The sequence below is a fragment of the Rattus rattus genome, chromosome 9, assembly GCF_011064425.1.
Source record: "Rattus rattus isolate New Zealand chromosome 9, Rrattus_CSIRO_v1, whole genome shotgun sequence".
In the NCBI taxonomy this organism is placed as follows: domain Eukaryota; kingdom Metazoa; phylum Chordata; class Mammalia; order Rodentia; family Muridae; genus Rattus; species Rattus rattus.
Window position 1 is genome coordinate 39,043,004 of NC_046162.1, and position 19,683 is coordinate 39,062,686.

A 19,683-nucleotide genomic window follows, 5' to 3' on the forward strand; every position below is an offset into this window, starting at 1 on the left:
CTCACCCTAGAAGAAGGAAGATGGTGCAGCAGCTCTTCTTCTAGGAAAAGATTTCACCCAGTTCTGACAACTTCTGTTAGAGAGTTTGGGGAATTTGGAGAACTTGGAGCCCAGATGACGATGGAATCACACTTTGACTGGACTGTTTAGTCACACATGCCTCCTGTCCTTTATACATAAACCTCTGGCATAATCCCCAAAGATGGAGTTGGGACCCATGGATGACTGTATTCCATGCCTTCATGTGGGTACTCTCCTTAGTCTGCTTGTCAATGTTACCCACTTCTTTAACCGGCATACAGGTGTCAGCACAAATCACAGCTCTCAACTCAGAGGTGAGGAGAGCAGGTTTACTGTGGAGTCAAATGTGAGTGACGCTGGCCCAGGACACAGACAGAGCTCAGAGGTCAGGGAACTATGGCTTCTAGCTCTGACACAGTGAATAAAAGCTCCAAGCCTGATTCATCTCTTCCTTCTGGTTGTCAATGCAGAAAGCACAACTGTCACCTGAAAAGGGATAAGAGCTTATTCTAGGGTCAAATATGAATGAGTAGTGGCTTTGGCCCAGGAACAGAGATTCAGGTCAACCCAACTTTCATGTTTAAATGTGGTGACAGTTTGATGAAGTTTTATAGTAACAGAACAAGGGGAGTCATAAATCAAGGTACTTTCTTGTAAGACATTGGTGGAGACATGAAGTCAGTGGTTAAAGCAAAGCGAGGCGCGTTTCATTGTTTCTAACAGCATTGTCACCCTTTGGCTGGAAGCTAATACACATATCCTGTATGTGCTATGGGGTATGTCTAATGGACACAAAGCTGTTGGGTTGCTGTTCAAAATTCAGGCTCTTGAGAATTAAGCAGTACTCTGAGAGTTGGGGAAAAGCTAGTGCTATCCAAAATCCAGCCTTCAAAGGGTGATGACACACATGCCATGACGGGGCCACAACTCCTGATAGGTTGGTTCTAGAAGGTTTCAGGTTTGGGACTGAAGGTGAGTATTCTTTTGAGTAAAAGCCTTAGTAAAAGAGTTGTTAACACTATGGGTATACACAGACAGACAACAGCATAGTATGGGGGATGAGGAGAGGTAAGGCTCCCCTGAGGCAGAATGGAGGTCCCCTCCTTAGGTTTCAGAAGAAGGAGGAAGGCTTCACAGAGAATGTCTGACTCAAGGCCATTGGTTCCTCATTCCTGAGCATCAGAAGGAAGGGAAAAAATCCCCAGGAAGGAATCTGTGACTCTGAAGATACAAGGAGGGGGAGGGGAGGGGGAGGAGGAGGGGGGGGAGAGGAGGAGGTGGGGAGGAGGAAGGAGGGAGGAGGGGAGGAGGAGGAGAAGGGAGGAGATGAGGAAGGAGGAGGTGGAGGAGGGGAGGGGGAGGAGGTGGAGGAGGTGTAGGAGGTGGGGAGGAGGTGGGGAGGGAGGAGGGGAGGTGGGAGGTGGGGAGGAGGTGGGGGAGGGGAGGAGGGTGGAGGGAGGGGGAGGAGGGGGAGGGGGGGAGGAGGAGGGGGGAGGAGGAGGAGGGGGGGATGAGGAGGGAGGTGGGAGGAGGAGGTGGGGAGGAGGGGAGGGAGGTGAGGGAGGAGGAGGAGGGGGGGGAGGAGGGGAGGAGGAGGTGGGGAGGAGGAGGGAGGAGGGAGGAGGAGGGAGGGGGGAGGAGGTGGGAGGGAGGAGGAGGTGGGGAGGGGGGAGGAGGTGGGGAGGGAAAGGGAGGAGGAGGAGGTGGAGGAGGGGAGGAGGTGGGAGGAGGTGGAGGGGAGGAGGAGGTGGGGGGGGGGGGAGGAGGTGGGGGTGAGGGGGAGGGGGGGAGGAGGTGGGAGGAGGGGGGTGGGGGGGGGAGGGGGTGGGGGGAGGGGAGGAGGGGGAGGAGGAGGGGGGAGGGAGGGAGGAGGGAGGTGGGGGAGGAGGGGGAGGTGGGAGGAAGGGGAGGAGGTGGGGAGGAGGTGGGGGAGGAGGAGGGGAGGAGGGGAGGAGGTGGAGGTGGGAGGAGGAGGTGGGGAGGGAGTGAGGAGGAGGTGGAGGAGGAGGGGGGGAGGAGGTGGGGGAGGGAGAGGAGGAGGTGGGGGAGGAGGAGGAGGTGGGGGGAGGGGGGGAGGAGGTGGAGGAGGGAGGTGGGGGGGGAGGAGGGAGGTGAGGGAGGAGGTGGGGAGGGAGGGGGAGGAGGGGGGAGGTGGAGGGGGGGGGGGAGGGGGGTGGGGAGGAGGGGGGGGAGGAGGAGGGGGAGGAGGAGGAGGAGGGGGGGGGGGGGGAGGGGGGATGGGGGAGGGGGGGAGGGAGGGGTGGGGGAGGGGGGGGAGGAGGTGGGGAGGGAGGTGGGGAGGAGGGGGAGGGAGGAGGGGTGGAGGTGGGGGAGGAGGGGAGGAGGAGGAGGAGGGGGAGGTGGAGGAGGAGGGGGAGGGGGAGGAGAGGAGGAGGAGGAGGAGGAGGAGGAGGAGGGGGGGGAGGGGGAGCAGGAGGGAGGAGGGGGGGGGGGGAGGGGGGGGAGGGGGGAGGGGGGGGGGGGGAGGGAGGGGGGGGAGGGGGGAGGGGGGGGGGGGGGGGGGGGGGGGGGGGGGGGGGGGGGGAGGGGGGGGGGGGGGGGGGGGGGGGGGGGGGGGGGGGGGGGAGGGGGGGGGGGGGGGGGGGGGGGGGGGAGGGGGGGGGGGAGGGGGGGGAGGGGAGGAGGGAGGAGGAGGGGGGGGAGGAGGAAGGGGGGAGGGGGAAGGGGGAGAGGAAAAGGGGGGGGGGAGGGGGGGGGGGGGGGAGGGGGAGGAGGAGGGAGGGGAGGGAAGAGGAGGAGGGGGAAAAGAAGGGAGGGGAGGAGGGGAGGAGGGGAGGAGGAGGTGGTGGAGGTGGAGGGGGAGGTGGTGGAGGTGGGGGTGGCGGTGGGGCGGTGGTGGAGGAGGTGGGGGGGAGGTAGAGGAGGGGGTGGGGGGTGGTGGGGGGAGGAGGGGGGGGGGGGGGGGTGGTGGTGGGGGGGGGGGGGGGGGGGGAGGGGGGAGGGGGGGGAGGGGGGGGGGGGGGGGGGGGGGGGGGGGGGGGGGGGGGGGGGGGGGGGGGGGGGGGGGGGGGGGGGAGGGTGGAGGTGGAGGGGGAGGTGGAGGAATGAAAGGAGGTGGAAGAATGGGAGGAGGAGGAGGTGGTGGTGGGGGAGGAGGAGGAGGGAGGGGTGAGTGAGGAGGTCCAGGGAAAGTGCAGAGAAGAGGCACTTGTAACTGAGGTGTACAGGGTGGGGCTGTTCTTGACCACCCTCCTTAGGGACATCCAGCAATCTGACAATTTGTGATGTCTATAGGCTGCTTTAGGAGGAATGACACCCACTCTTCAGTAATCTGGACCGCTGGAGAGTCTGTTTATAGACTCCTACACAGGCCCTTAGTAGGCACTCAGCATTACTTACAGGGGTGTAAGAAAGACGATGCTGCAGGTGGCAAGGTCAGGTGGGTAACCTCAGACCTCAAACTATCCCAACCTGGAACCTTACCAGCCCCTCAGGGTTTCTGAGTGAGATTCCAGGACTCTGGTGGCCTCATAGACTTGAAGATTGCTTGTGTAATTTCCCCAGGAGTAAGGAAGGTTGAGCTCTTTGCTGTCAACTGGAAGGGGGACAGGCAGACAGAAATTCTTTACCTCTCAAGTTAGATGGGAAAATCAGTGAGGGAAGAGAACAGGAATGTGCACAGGGCAACCTTTATTCCATTTCATTACTGAGGAACAGGTGGTCAAAGTCAGGACCTGAAATTTTCAGCACTTATAAAACAGAGCAGAAAGTGTTTGTAAGAGATAGTCTTTATGCTGTGGAAATATACAAATAAGCATGTTCTATGAAGCCTTTTAAGATCTATCTTCAAAATGACTATTAACTCACAGAATTTCTTATCTATGTGTCCATGTGGTTTCATAGCAGTGAATGAGTTTGAAAGGGTAAATTGCTTTTCTTTAAAGCAATTCTTTCATTATTACGTGTGAGGAGGTTTTTTGACACAAGCCATGGTGACTATGGAGGTCAGAGAACAATTTCAGGCATTGGATCTCTTCCTTAACCAAAAAACTTGGACCAGCAGGCTTATGCACAAATGCCTTTGCCCATGAGACATTTCTTGTCTCTCCAGCTTTGCTTCTCTTTGTCCTGGACTTTGACTTTCTTTGCCAGACTCGTCCATCTTTCTAAGTCTCTAAGTTAATAGTCTGTTTTGTGCAATGAACATATTTCACTAGCAGGGATATCCTGGTATATAATGTAGGTAGATTCTACAATATGGGTCCCATACATAAATTAGTCAAAACTTTCAATTACTGACATTGCCTTGAAAGAGCTTCTACAGTGGCACAGGTTGAGTGACAGAAGCAGACTCCATGGAGCATTCAGGCAACCACTGGTTTTCTAGGCTTCTAGAAGACAGTATCCCTGTTAGCTTCCACACTATGGATTAACGATATACTTCTTTAATTTTTTTATATTAACTTATCCAGTGTGGCGAGTGTTGGGGTGTGGGAGGGCATATTGCCATGGTGCATGTTTGGAGGTCCAAGGACAACTTGAGGAAGTCATTTCTCTCTCCTTCCACCATGTGTGTTCCGGGTATGGAATTCAGATCCTCCGGCTTGGTGGCGGGTGCCTTTGTCCGTTGCGTCGCCCCTCCAGTCCTACGCCGAGTTTCTACCGGTTAAGAAGGAAATAAATCTGCAGCCGAGTGGAGATGACTATAGAAAAGTCATCTGTTTTGACAACATATCCTGTGGGCTCTGCAAATACAGACGCGTGAGGGGAAACAACACCCGGTCCATTGTTGCTTTCTGCATTAATGTTAATGGATGGCATCCAAAAATAACCCTTCTTCTCTAGGTTAATTATAAACCGCTGATGCTGCTTCCATTGGCTTAATTAGCAGCATTTCGCCTACTTTGTGTAGAAACTCTAGTTATTTTTTATTTTTAAATCTAGTCCATAGCAGTTTTTCACAGTTAACCACGACTCTAAGTAGTCCATAATTGCAGCGTTACCAGCATCTGTTCTGAAAAAAAACGAGTCACACGCGTCGTGTCAAGCTGGCACAGTGCCAGCTCATTAATAGCTCCCAACCTGCTCGTGGGCCAGCTCTCTGGGCGCTAAAAATTATTTAGCTCTGATTTACGGAGCTTGTTAATTTCTGTAGCACAAATATTTCTGCCATGACTGATTTCAAGCCATCGCTCATTTGACAACAGACTTGCAAAAGCCCTAACTATTGGAGGATTAGGCTTTTATGAGCAGTTCTGAGCCAGCTGTCCGAGTAACACCCAGTAGTTTCTCCTGCATCCTGGGTTTGGAGGTTGGGATAACTGTGCTGTTCTGCTTAGCTACTCTACCATGCCTTTAGTAGGCTAAACCCACCCATCATGAGAACATCGTTAAGTGAGACTCCGTAGCACACTGTAATCACAGTTATGAAAACTCACAATACAGAAATATGGAGTATAAGGACTGTGCTGGGGCCCAGAACAAAGTCTGAGTTTTAACATTAAAAAAAGTAGTGAGTACGTAGAATCTAAGAGCCTTGTTATCTCTCTAATGGCACGCAAGGAGGCATAGGTGACAGGGTGTCCCTCCTTGCAGTTTTGGCACATAGATGGATGTCAATCACAGAATCCAGGCCTTCTGAGAGACCTTCTGACCACTCCTTTCATGGTACCTCTCCCACACAGGGGGCCGTGGTAAGGTGGGTGTTGTGGATGGATGACTGACCAGGGAACTGGGGGCCTGCATCCTCTGTCAGCTCCACGAGGTGGCATTCTGTCAAGAAGATGATCTTCTGGGCTGGAGGTCCCTGTGGCCGATCCCGGGGATGGCACCATTTGCAGGTAGGGGAGACAACATTTCGAAAGGCCGCCCTGAAGCGCCGAGACAGGAGGTTATAGATAATGGGGTTGACCGCAGAGCTCAGATAAAAGAAGACACCTGCAAATGAGGGGTTGAAGCAAGGTTGGAAAAAATGTAAACATTGAGCAAAGGCCTGTGATTGTCTCCCCAGGAAGCAGTGGGTGTACAGGACACTCACTGAGAATTTGAAATGTAGGGAGATCTCCCTGTGCACTCAGGACCCAAACACAGAGCTATGAAAGATTCATGTTTTTTCCACGGTGCCGGGTAATGGCACTGATGAGAGACATCCAAGTATCAGGGGGGAAAAGGCTTGTTTCTTCACTGGAATTTTAGTTAAAGCTATAATTTGGAGCAGTAGCTGTGGCGAGGATGGGTAAGTCAGTCTACACACTGTCCCTGGTGAAATTCTTCATTTTGCTGAAAACCTCTGGGAGAGGGCGACCCCCAACTGCTCCAGTGCCACGCCCCTTCCCTACCCACTCATGCTTCCCTGATAGCGCTTCCGCTGAGTAATTATATTTTACTACTTATTTTGTCCTCCAGGCGGCTTGTATATTGCCTTTTCTCTGCTGTTATACATGCATTATTTTCTTTAGAGATTTATTTTTTAATTATGTAAGTCTCTCTCTCTCTCTCTGCGTGTGTGTGTGTGTGTGTGTGTGTGTGTGTGTGTGTGCGTGCGTGTGCGAATGAGCATGTGTTCATGAGTCCTAGTTCCCACAGAGACTAAAAGAAGGCTTCTGGTCCTGTGGCACTGGCGTTTCAGGCAGGAGAGAAACCTGAGGGGCTGGGACCTGAAGTCGGGTCCTCTGTAAGAGCAGGATGTGCTCTTAACCACAGAGCTGTCTCTCCAGCTCCTGTACCCTCATTTACTATCACCTCCTGGTTTGTTTCTCTAAGACACCACTGAAGCTTAAGGGAGGCTAGGACCGTGACCATCTTCTGTTCTGGGCCCTCAGATAAACACTGGTTCTTCAGCTCCTTCTTCTGGAAAATGGAGTTTGGGTCTTCTGGCTGAAGCTGAGTGCTGAGAAACATCTTCCAGGCTGACTCAGTCACTGCTGTAGCTGTCTAGAACTGTCAGCTGCCATTACCCATTGGGGACAACACAAGGCTGCTCCCATTAACTTTGCATTACAGGGGAAGGGCTTTCTTGCCTTTCCTCAAAGATTTATGGACAGTTAACAGTTGTTTGGGGGAGAGGGTCATGAGGCTGAGTCTCTTCCCAAGGATCTATAGACAGTTAACCATTGTTGAAATATATTTTTTCAGTGTTACAGCTGCCTGCAAGTTGCTCACCTTCCTGTTAGTAACCCTAGTGACTCACTGATTCAACAAACTAAGCTCAGATGGAAGCCCTTTTGGTGTCTATGTTCAGTGCCCTCTCTGGGATGAGGAAGACATGTCTATTCATCCAGACACTGATCGAATGCTTACTAAGACACCCTGGGAACTTCAAAGCACATTGAAAAATAATGGATTCAGACTTTTTTTCCTTCAAGCAGGCCACATTTCCCCCCCCTACAATTGGAAGAATCCAACAGAGGCAGGATCCTTGGCAAAGCTAGTAACAGGGATGCACAACGGTATCGACTAGAACCTTTGTGATAACTGCCAGTTTGTGGCAGTTATTCAGTCAAAGGGAGACTGCTGTGGGTCGGTCATAAGGGGCTCAGTGGAGGTGACTGACACCAGCTGGACCTTGACATGGGTGGGAGACAGTTGATGAAGAGAAAGAAAGTGCATCCAGGTGAAAATGCTCAAGGGCAGAAATGGCTGCACGATAGATACAGGAAATCCTGTGGTATGTGTTTTCTCTCCTTTCCATCCCTCCCCCTCTCTCCTTCCCTTTGTCCTGAACTGGGATCTTCTTAAGTGGCACACATGCATCTTACCTTTGCTCTCTGGTTATGTTCCTGATGATCCAGAGCCCACAGAATAAGCCAATGAAAACAGAAGTTGATGGGTTGGAGTGCCCTGAAGCTAACACCATAGCTTCTCTATTTCGGAGGAAAAGCCCCTGAACCTGGAATTCAATAACTTGGACTTGAACCCAGTTTTCATGGTTTTTATAGCCTCGTGCCTTTGGGAAAACTGTTTCCTCTATGTGTCTTGGTGTCAAATACTGATGATTGCTGAGGATTCCCCTGTTGTAATTATCACGTGTAGGCTTGGATTTTCCTTAAAGTAACCTCTAAACATTTTCAATCTTTGAATACAAATCACCACCCACTGCTTCCATATCAGAAGGCCAGATCCCTGTGAGTTGCTTATGTAGTGAGGCCTCAGGACAGTGTGAAGGAAAAGTTGCTTTAAAGTTGTATCACCAAACCCACCAGGCCTTTACCTGATACCACATGGATGAGGTTGAACACAGCAGCCAGGGACTCTGTCCACTCTTCCACAAAGCTGAAGAAGAGCCGGTCCACATGGAAGGGGGTCCAGCAGATGGCAAACACGAGGACCAAGACAACTGGAAGAGGAAGTGGGAGAGGGAATGCTGGAGTAGGCCAGGAAAGACCACGATGCTCGCCCAGCCTTCTTCTCCTTTTATCAGGTTTTTCCTGCCACCTTGGCTAAGTGATGATTGCTATAGGCAAAGGATCACCCCAGAGTTAAAGAATATTTGAACATAGGAATTAGTTGTATGGATCTAGGACCAACTTTCTATACAATTGCCTGAGTTTTCTTTTAAAACGTATAATTCTATTTTCACTTGAAATTTTCTTGTTTTGAATTTTTCATAAATGCACATAATAAAATATAATCACCTTTACTCCTTTCCTCTAACTCCTTCCATGTTCTCCAGCATGCCCCATTCCAACTTAATGTTCTTTTTGTTGAGAACTCTCCCTGTCCCTTTCTCTTTCGTCTCCCCTGTCTCTCTCCCTCTTCCTCACAATAGACCCAGAGATGAATAGAAGCTGTGAGCCTAGATAAGTCTTTCCTTTGTTATGTATGTCTTATGTGTCATGTGTGTGTTATGTCTTACATATGTTGTATGCTTTGTATGTTTGTGTGTGTCTTGTGTGTTTGTGTGTCTTTTATGTGTGTTGTGTGCTGTGTGTGTGGCACAGAGGTCAACTTTAAGGATTATTCTTCAGGAGGCTCACTTTTACTTTGAATTCACCAATTCAGCTAGACCCTGGCCAGCAAACCCCAGGGATCCACCTGTTTCCACCCACTCAGCTTTGGAACACAGGATTACAAGCACACATCACCCAACATGCTCAGCTTTTTATTACACAGATGCTGGAGGTCAAACACCTGTTTGTTTAGCAAGTACTTTACCAGCCCATCCACGCCCCCAGCCTTCCTCCCTTCATAACAGTGCTAAGTTGTTAACACAAAACTAGAACTCATCAGGAGTTTCTTGGATCCTTTTGATTCTGTCCTGGGCTGGGCAAGATACAGAGTCAGAACAACTGTAGTCACAGTGTTGATTCAGAGAGGAAGAGCTTGTCACCTGGCATCAGAAGTACACAGAAGAGCACATGAAGCTCAAAACGAAGGGTGACCAAAGTGTGGATGCTTCAGTCCTTCTTAAAAGAGGGAACAAAAATATTCACAGGAGGGGATATGGAGACAAAGTTTGGAACAGAGACTGAAGGAACAGCCATTCAGAGCCTGCACCACCTGGGTTTACAACCCATTTATATACAGCCACCAAAACTAGATAATATTGATGAAGGCAAGAAGTGCATGCTGACAGGAGCCTAATATAGCTGTCTCCTGAGAGGCTCAGCCAGAGCATATCAAATACAGAGGCGAATGCTAGCAACGAACCATTGAACTGAGACCGGGGTCCCCATTGGAAAAATTAGAGAAAAGATTGAAGCAGTTGAAGGCACTTGCAACCCCATAAAAACAACAATACCAACTAACCAGAGCTCCCAGGGACTAAAACCACTATCCAAAGACTACACATGGACAGACCTATGGCTCCAGCTTCTGCAAGGCAGAAGATGGACTTGTTGGGCACCAGCGGGAGGAGAGGCCCTTGGCCCTGCCAAGGCTGGACCCTCCCGCCCCAGTGCAGAGGAATGTCAGGGGGTGGTGGTAAGGGGGGGTCGTTGGGGAGGGGGCACACTGTCATAGAAGGGAAGGGGGATGGGATAGGGGGCTTATGTCTGGGAAACCAGGAAAGGGAATAACATTTGAAATGTGAATAAAAAATATCCAAAACCAAAAAGTACACAGAATTACCTAACCCCCATCACATTTTCAGCCCCAGGGCAGGGATGGGTGTGCCAATAGCTTCCCCTTGGGACATTGAAGCGCCACAAAAATAAGCATTTTTCTCATCTAAGAAGTTTCAAATCCTTTTCTGTGACAGGCTGCTTGAAGTGTGATCTAACACTGAGTGATCTAACAGAGATGGAGAAGGAGAATCGAGCCTGAGGAGGAAGGGCGAGCAGCCATGAGATGACACCTTCTGAGACTGAGAGATGGGTACACAGTCTTCATTTTGCAACCCTGCCCATGAGCACATTCCAGGTTTTCACGAAAACTGGCACTTTTGTTTCCTTTTGGAGTTAACTTTTAGGGTTAGCTGACTGCCTGTGCAGTATGCTTCCAAAAATAACTGGAATATTCTTTTGAATTTATCTCTCAATAAAATGTCTTCCAACCACCCACTTCTGGTCATCATTCCTGATTACGGTGAAGGCAAATGGTTTGCATGTTGTCATTATGACTTTTTTGCCTTTTTGTTTTTAACAGTACTGGAAACTGAGCCCGAGCTCCCACATATCGGGCAAGTACTCCACCACTGAGCTACAGCCAAGTCCTCTTTTACTTTTTGAGACAGGGTCCCGTTAGGTTGCACAGGATGGCTTTTCAAGGAGCCCAGATCTATTTTTCTACATATGGTGTGCTAGGACTTGAACCCAGGGCCTTGCACATGCAGGGCACGTGCTCTACCAAAGGGCTACATTCCAGGCTTGCTACTTAGATGCTAACACCAGCAAACATGGGGAAGATCATGATCAAAGGGAAAAGGAGAGAAATAATAAAGACTCCCGGTCTCCTGACAAGACCCACCTAAAATAACCTCAAAGAAAATGATTATTAGAGTCAAAAGACCAACTTGGGAAACTTCGATTCTGTCCACAGATGGCCCAGTTTCTACGAGCCACACGCACACAAGCCTGGTTCTTTCTTTCTTTCTAAAGGTAGGCTGTGATTTTGGACAGTTTATAAGTTTCACATACCTCATCAGTATCTCTCCTGGAGGATCAGTGCTGTTTTTCTTAGCTTTCATTTTCATGCGTCCCTTTGTATTGTGTGTGGAGGTGTGTGTGTGTGTGTGTGTGTGTTTGATTGTGTATGGGTGTGCACGTGTCTGTGTGTGCATAGGCCTAAGGTTGAATCAAGAATTGTCCTCAATCACTCATCCACCTTATTTACTGAGGTAGGGTCTCTCAATCAAAGCCAGAGCTCACTGATATGGCCTGTCTCCAGAGCCAGCTTACTCTTTAGATCCTCTGTTTCTGGCTCCCAAGAGAGGACTTATAAAATTTCAGTCACTCCCACTAGCATTTACATAGGGTTCTGGGGATGAAACTCCCAGTCCTCATGCTTGCTAGCAAGTGCTTTAATCACTGATCTATCTCTCTAGTCCAGGAGTTCACTTCCTTTTTCAGCATCCTTTTGAGAGAGGATGGTCAGCACCTGGATTTCTTAAAAATAACTTAAAAATTACAAGTATGTGCACTTCTAATAAAAAGGCTATTTTTACTGTTTTGTTTTTAAACAAGGTGATGTTTTGATACAATGTCCTAGGTGGAATGATTTACGCAGGAGAACTCATGACTAATTGTTCTTAATCTGGAATAAAAGCAATCCACAGAGTCTATGTTGCCATTGGGAATTTACAATCTTCTAAAGTGAGTTATAAAACTGTGTGTGTGTGTGTGTGTGTGTGTGTGCGTGCGTGCGCGCGTGCGCATGTGCATTTGTGAATGCAGGAACCACCACAACCTGTTTCCTATGTTTGAAGAATGCTAGAGCACATACAAGTTCACCCCTACTTCATCTTACAGAAAGAGTGGAGTGGAGTTCAGGCTCAGCGTGAAAACGTGATTTATTATTTCATAGGATTTGGAAGGCACCCCAGCAACTGTAACCTAGCAAAAGGCTTTGAATGCCCAAAACCAAAGATGAAACAAAACAGGCAGGTCATAGAAGCTTCTGGAAACCAAGAACATCATCTTAGCCAGCACCATTACGTCAGTGCCAAAGACAAAACCTCTGCTCCTATAAACAAAAGAGAACAAACATTAAACAAAGCAAGGAGCTTACACAGCATCTTGGTGACTGACTTTCTGGAGGGTCTGTGAATATTCACAGCCACTTTGTCTGCCTCAAGGGACTCCTCTCTCTTCAGCTGAAAGAGAAGTGGAAAAGTGGTTAGGAAGAGGAGACTGCTTTCCCCACCAGAAACTTTAGAGGTATATAAACAGCACTTAAAGAAAGGTTTTGAAAATTTTAAACACTTCACTGGAGGCAGAATTCAATCTAAGTTCTCTGGACAGGGTTATGGGCAGGATAGAGTAAAACTAAAACTGAGCTTTAATGAGCAATTCCATGAGATTGTACTCTGTAGTGTGTTAAGTTTGGAATGGGAACATGACATCATATGCCATCTCTACCAGCCTGCTTAAGGCCCACCTTCTCCTGACGATGCAGCAGCTCTGGTGCACTGTCCTCTCCTTCCTCCCAAGTCTACATGCACTGGTGGGCCCTGCCATCTATTTGGTGGTGGATCTTTCTCCCTTAGATCTATTTCCATTGCCTGTGTTGATGTCTCACCAGATGAAAGGAACTCTGATAACCTGTGACCACCACACACCTCAAAGAGAGTCCAGTGTTGTTTAATTCTCTGTCGTTCCTCCCTTGCTGGCTTACCAACCTCACCCTAACACTCTCTCTCTCTCTCTCTCTCTCTCTCTTAGACTGTTTATTCCTTTCCTACATTTACTTCATAGTTTAGTGGGAGTGTCAGTTACTTTTCTTGTTGCTATGACGAAAATACTGAGCAAGAAGCAACTTACAGGAGGAAGGTTTTGCTTGACACGCAGTTTGAGGAGAGTCTATTAAGGAGAGGGAGAGGTAGTCACAGAGGCAGGGGCATGAAACAGATGGGCACATTGCATCCTAGCCAGGAAATAGAAGGAGACTGATGCTGTGCTAAGCTCACTTCTCTCTTTCCCCTTTTTATAAAGTCTGGAATCCCAGCCCATGAGATGGTGCTACCATCATTCAGGCTGGGTCCTCCTCCCTTAGGTACACCTCTCTGGAAAAGTCCTCATAAACATACCCAGAGGTACGTTTCCTAGGTGATTCCAGACCCAATCAAGGTAACAGAGAAGATTAAGCTCAGTTATCCACAACTCACTTCTGGTCCCGTTACCAAATAACCTAGAAGGTCAGAGTGTCCCAACCCCAAGTTCCACAGTTAGGTAACTGGGGCCAAGGGAGCATCACACGCTGTACTCCTGGAACTGGAAGGGACCCCTTCTTCACTGCATCTGAGGTAGAAAATACAGCGGTTGCTTGTGTGGCACCATGGGAAAAATCCTCACAACACTGCTGTGTGCAGGCTTTAAGCTCCTTAGAAAGCAGAACAAAACCAGAAAAGAAGCTATGTGTTTGATGACTTTGTTTGCGTTCCTGGATGAGCCTTCACTGGGAGCTATGTCTACCTTGAGGAGTTCAGGTCTAAGCCCCCATTCGTGTGCTGCCAGACATGCTGAGATTCCTTCACTGGTGCTGACAGGGAGCCTGAGGGGTCAATAGGTCAGTAAGTGGAAGGAAAACTCGAATTACCCTGCAGTCTTAAGCTCTGCTAGAATCAGCCCACTGAGTTATAAGGAGACATTTTCAAGTATGTGAAATGGGTGTGACTGTGTGTGATGATGAACAGGCCTCTTTGAGGATCAGTGAGCTCTCTGGGCTGCAAGTTATCCCAAGGGAACACATTAGAGAAAGACTTTAAAGTTGGAGAAAACTTGGAACATGGCCCATTAAAGGTCACACAGACAGCTCCACGAATCCGTATCTTATGTCTCTAAAGTACACAAGCTCCTTAAAATCAGGCAGACCTCAGGAAGACCTGGGCTCCAGGCATCCACATGTATGCTTAACATGTCTGCCTGTCTCTTGGACTTAGTGGTGACCTCTACATAAAGTTTGTTTTGAGAAAGCGAGGGGTTAAAAATGCTTTGAGAGTTGACCCTTTAGACACATCTGGAACCTGGAAAGAACTGAGGGAGTCCTGCAGTGAAGTAGAAATAAGAAGCTGTGGTGGTGAGGGCACCAAGGTGCTCCTAACATGCTGAGCAGGCCAGTGCAGGGTACGTGGTATTCAATGCATGGTAGATTATCATTACTTTCATGATTGATTTTCATTCCACATCTTCTCAAAAGACGTGGTATAAATGAAAATACCTGAGGGCAACTGTCTATATTCCTCTTATGAGGACTGCCGAGCCTCTTCTGAGAAAATCTCCTTCTTCTAACTCAGCTGTGTTTACTTGACACCGTTAGCCTTCACTTCAGCTATCAACTGGGCCCAAACCTAGAGTCACCTGGGAAAAGGGAACCTCTATGGAAGAATTACTCAGATCAGACTGGGCCTTAAGGCTTCTTCCTTTTCTTTAATTAAAAAAAACATGTGTATGGGTGTTTTGCCTGCATGTATGAGTGCAAGCACATGAGTACACTGCATGTACCTGTGCAAGCCAAAAGAGGGTATTGGTTCTCCTGGAACTAGAGTTACAGACAGTTATAACTGCCATGTGGGTGCTGGGAAAAAACACCAGTGCCCTTAATCATTGACTATCTCTCTAGTCCCTGGCAATCATTTTCCTAATTGCTAATTGATGTGGGAGGGCTGTCCAGTCCACTGTCTGTGGTGCCATCCCTAGGCGTGTTTGCCTCAGCTGTGCGAAACTGGTAGCTGTGCAAGCCATGAGGAGTGAGCCATGAGCAGAAGTCCTCCATGACTTTTGCTTCAGTTCTGCCTCAAATTCCTTTGATGATGGACATAACCTTTAATAAATATTTTCGCTTTATTTATTTTATATTATGGGTGTGATTGTGTGTCTGACTGGAGTCCAGAAAGGTCAAAAGAAGGCATCAAATCCTCTGGAACTGGAATCACAGACAGCTGTGAGCTGCCTTGCAGGAGCTGGGAATTGAACCTAAGTTTCCTGAAAGAACAGTGAGCAGCATAGTATTCTTTAACTTCTGATCCATCTCCCTAGCCCTGGATTTTAAACTGAGATAAACCCTCCCTCCTCCAGTCACTTTTAAAGTGTGTGTGTGTGTGTGTGTGTGTGTGTGTGTATGCACATGTGTGCGCATGTGTGCACATACATGTATACGCCTGAGTATGTATGTGTGTATATGAGATAAACGTGTAGATACACATTGTTCTGATCTATACATATTTGTCTGTCTTTCAGTTTTTCTGTCAGGTCATTTATCCATCCATCCATCTACCCACCCACCTATTTATCCATCTGTCTCTCTGTCCATCAGTCTTCTCTTCTGTGTATCTATCTGCCTAACCATCCATCCATCCATCCATCCAGTCATCATGCGTCTCTATGCATCCACTTCTACCCATCCTGTTCCCCTTCCTCACTCACTCTTTCTTCCTCCCTTCCTTTTTTCCTTCAATTCACCACCTGCCTCTCTGTGCATCCATCTCTAGATATCCTGTCCATCTGTCCATCTGTCCATCAATCCATCTATCCATCCAGTCATCATGCTTCTCTATGCATCCACTTCTACCCATCCTGTCCCTCCCCATCTCTCCCTCCCTCCTTTCTTCCTCCAATTCACCATCTGTCTGTACATTCAACTCAACATATCCTGTCCATCTGTCCATCCATCCATCCATCCATCCATCCATCTCCATCCATTCATCCACTATCTTGCTTGCTCATAGCCTGTCTGGCATTGCTGATTTTTATGCAATTCACACATATGCCCTCAGCAACACGAAAGTCGTGTGTGAGAGACATGGGACAGGCTAGATTTTGCCAGTACTTCCTCTTGGACGGATGGGGAGCTACTTGTGGGCCAGCCACTTTCCATTTCCATGGTGTTCTAAGCCTGAAGGGCACCTCTAGGAAAATTTATGTCCTGGAACGAGGGGGCATCAGTGAGTATTCAGCTTTGAACACACACAGGCTTCTTTTGTCCCTTATCTTCCTCTGGCTGCTTTGCGAAAGTAGTGGCAATCAGACTTAACCACATCTCTACACTTCTCAGCAGACCCAATAACTCAAATACCATTAGGGCATAGGTCTTTTTAATTCATGAACATTCGAAGGACCTTTAGGGTCATGTTTCTAACTCTTTTATTTTAAATGTAGAGCAGCTGAAGCCCAGTAATTGAGCCTTATCTCCTGACTGTGCTTAGTCTGGTTTGGGGGAAATCAATGAACTAAAGTGTCTACACAGAATTATAAATTGTAATGAAGGAAATTACTGGAAGCCAAGACATCTACACCAGAAGCAGGACAGCTAGGGCTTCTAGGTGAGCTGCCCCAGGGACAGGTACTTGAAGCCTGACTGACAGGGTGGAGTAGAGTCAAAGAGGCAAAGGAAGCTTGGAGGTGGGTGGCAGGAACCTTCCAGGGGAAGGGGTCCAAAGGCTCTGATGCCCATAGCACTGAAGGGACTTACTTTGCCAGATGGCTGTTTAAATCTTCAGAATGACAAGTCAGACATCTCCTTTCTTAGTAACCCTCTGGTCCATTCCCATCAACTTCACCTCTTCTGAACCAAGCTGTCCTCAATTGCATTACTCACACAAAGCAGGATGGCTATTGTCTGAGCTGCCACCAGCTTGGGACACAGACACTGTGGATTCATGCCAGTGGAACAAAATGAAACTTAAAGACCTTAGAGGAATCTATGTTTGCTGATAAACTTAGGCATTTCCCCCAAACTCATACAAGACGAACGATCGCTTAGTATTGAACAATAATAATATTGTTACAGTCGGGGTGAGGAGGTAAGAAGGACTTTTGGGATGTGAGATATTTGGAAACGTATGGAAGTCTTTTCCTCTGGGTTAGATATATAGGACATTCTGGAACTGTGATGCTGAGATGAATAAAGTGACAAGGGTCTAGGGGAAATGCCACCGGTGTCTGGCTGGTCAGATTCATTCTTGTTCTTACATATCTATGACATTCATATAGGCTCTTCCTACTCGGGCCTGGCCACTCATTTTAGGGCCAGTAAATAGGAAAAAGGATCCTCTTTGTTGATAACTAACTACCTTTCTCAGAGATAGACTGGAGTGGGACTCTGCATCCAGAGCCACAGCACCGAAGGGTGTGATAGGTTCTATGTGGTTATTTCTTTCATGAACAGCTTCTGTCTACCTCCTTCATAGTCTCTTTGCCTTTTTAAAAAGAACCACAGACTGTTAGAGCAGGAAGAAGCTTTAGAAATGATGTGATGTGACCTTTCCATTCTCCAAATGGGAAAGTAATTCCAGGAGAATTGTGTGTGGCTTGCCTAAAGGCGTGCGTCGGCCAAGGACCTGAGAGGCTAAATAAAACCGTTTACTTTGTGAACCGCTTCCTTAAGTGAATACAAAACTGTCATTGTGAGGACTCACACCTATGAATTTGGGTACAGCATACAGCCAGAAGCATAAAGAATCGTGCCTACATTTCTCAAACAAACAAAAACAAACAAAAAACCAGATTCTCTCAAGGAATTTAGAAGCAGAGAAAAGGAAAAAAAATATTTATCACCACAAGCTTAGAGAAGGAGTCTCTAATTATAAGGTTCAGAGGAAACAGAGTGATTTCCCCAGAAACTCACATATCTCTTAATCATACCTCTACTGCTCTGACTTATGAGTTCTGTTTACTTTTCCATCCCTCAATCTCTACCTGCTATAAAACTGGTTTCAAGGAATATCTGTATATAGATACACACACACACACACACACACACACACACACAGGATTTAATTTGTTATTTCAATCAAAGGTCAATGCAGCCACGGGAAATACTTGCCTTCATGGCTGTTTATCTGTCTCAGATCATAAAATGGGAAGAGTTCATGATATCAAGACAGGTTGGTACAGAGAAAAACTTGAACACAGGCAGTAAAGTGGAGCAGGGGCAGCAAAGAGGCCCCAGGGTGTGGAAGCATCCCCCCAGAATGTGATCCTCTAAGCCTGGATCACGTATAAACATACAAGGTGAGGCCTTGGAGTCAGATTCCCCCAGGAGTGGAATCTACATTGATTCCCCTAGGAAGCTGTCTAGCACTTTCTTAGAAACACAGTTGGACAAGCACAGAAAGAATAAGGGACACCAGGTAAAGAAAGTAATGGAGTTGTGGTTTTGCTATGTTTAGTCAGTAGCAATTCCCACCTGTTCAAAAGGAGACCAAGCTGACTTGACTTGGCGAGATAATTCTTGAGTACCTGTGTGGAATTTTCATATGCAACTATTTTATATACACACAAACACTTGCTTCTTAATTTCCCACTTAACGTCATCCTCTGTGCCCCTCTCTGATTCTGTCTTCCCTCCATGATAAATCTTTCTTTGAATTCAGAATGGGCAAGAAAGGTGGGATGCGACTTCAAGCCAGCAACCTTCGATACTCACCCTGAGCCCCATGAGGTAGTAGAGGACGCTGATGAGGGTCATTGGGAGGATGTAGAAGAGGAAGGAGGTAGCTTGGATGATCAAGTTATATACCCACATGGGCTTGGTGACTGTGCAGGTGGCTGAGCCAGGCACGGAGGACCCGTTGGGAAAGTGCTGGAACTTGATGCCATGGATGCTGGTGTTGGGCAAAGAAAAGACCACAGAGAAGCTCCAGACTAGGCTGAGGATCCTGAGGGCCCGTCGCCGCGTGCTTTCCAGCTTGGCTCGGAAAGGGTGGACGATGGCCACATAGCGCTCTATGCTAACCGTGGTGACACTGAGGATGGAGGCAAAGCACACAGTCTCGAAGAGGGCTGTCTTGAAGTAGCATCCCACAGGCCCGAACAGGAAAGGGTAATTTTGCCACATCTCGTAGATTTCCAGAGGCATCCCCAAGAGCAGGACCAGCAGATCTGAGACTGCCAAGCTGAAGAGATAGTAGTTGGTGGGTGTCTTCAAAGTCTGATGTCGGCCAATCACCATGCACACCAGAAGATTGCCCATTACCCCCACCAGGAAGATCAGCGCATAGGCCACAGACACCGGAAGGGACAGGTCACTGCGCTTGGGTCCACACAGGTGGGCCAAGTACTCCTCTGTGCTGTTCAAGTACTTCATGAGAGGATCGTGGATCCAGGAAGCATTTTCAAGCTTTCCCATTACTGAGCTTAAAATCCACAACCACAGGTGTCCCTTGTTCTGGGTGTCTGTCCCAAGCTGAACCAGAAGGAGTCTGAAAGCAGAGGCTCCTGGAGAAGGGCTGAGAGAGTGAAAGGATAGCATCAGCCTCTAGGGCTCTCCACTCACGCTGTTAATGCCTTTTGAGGACCACCCAAGCCCCGCCCCCGGCACACTGTAGGCCAATGAGTGTGTAATGCTGCACCGTGGGAGAGCCCAGCCGGTCAGGTTGGTGTGAGGATTTTGTGTTTGGGGAGCAAGGGAGGAGTGGCCTCCCTGTGACTTGGAAGCAGCCAGAGAATCAGCTCACACAGTGAGCTGCCTGTGCCACCTGAGGAGTGAACACTCCCAGCCTGGTCTGTCTCAGAGTTGTGGGGCGCTGGGGAGAAACACAGGAGGAGCTGAGGAGCCCCGACTAATGAGCCAGTCTCCATTGCTCTCTGATCGCTCCATGTCCTGTCA

General features: G+C 48.5%; 1 protein-coding gene across 1 annotated transcript; it reads right to left on the bottom strand.

Annotated features, from left to right (window-relative positions):
* Nucleotides 1-3,655: 3,655 nt before the first annotated feature.
* Nucleotides 3,656-19,323, bottom strand: Nmur2 (neuromedin U receptor 2). Its single transcript, XM_032913307.1, has 4 exons — nt 18,502-19,323; nt 12,148-12,232; nt 8,192-8,317; nt 3,656-5,919 (listed from the first exon to the last, which is right to left on the bottom strand). The coding sequence occupies exons 1-4, from the start codon at nt 19,201-19,203 to the stop codon at nt 5,645-5,647; spliced, it is 1,188 nt and encodes a 395-aa protein (XP_032769198.1). The 5' UTR covers nt 19,204-19,323; the 3' UTR covers nt 3,656-5,644.
* Nucleotides 19,324-19,683: the final 360 nt, after the last annotated feature.

Bases quoted from the DNA above. Each gene is read 5' to 3' on its own strand.
- Nmur2 (XM_032913307.1), bottom strand. From the start codon at position 19,203: ATGGGAAAGCTTGAAAATGCTTCCTGGATCCACGATCCTCTCATGAAG. The intron at 8,318-12,147 runs GTAAGCTCCTTG...TTCCTCTTCCAG, and splicing joins GTCAGTCACCAAGATGCTGT to TTGTCTTGGTCCTCGTGTTT. The intron at 5,920-8,191 runs GTAAAGGCCTGG...CCTCATTTGCAG, and splicing joins CCTCATCCATGTGGTATCAG to GTGTCTTCTTTTATCTGAGC.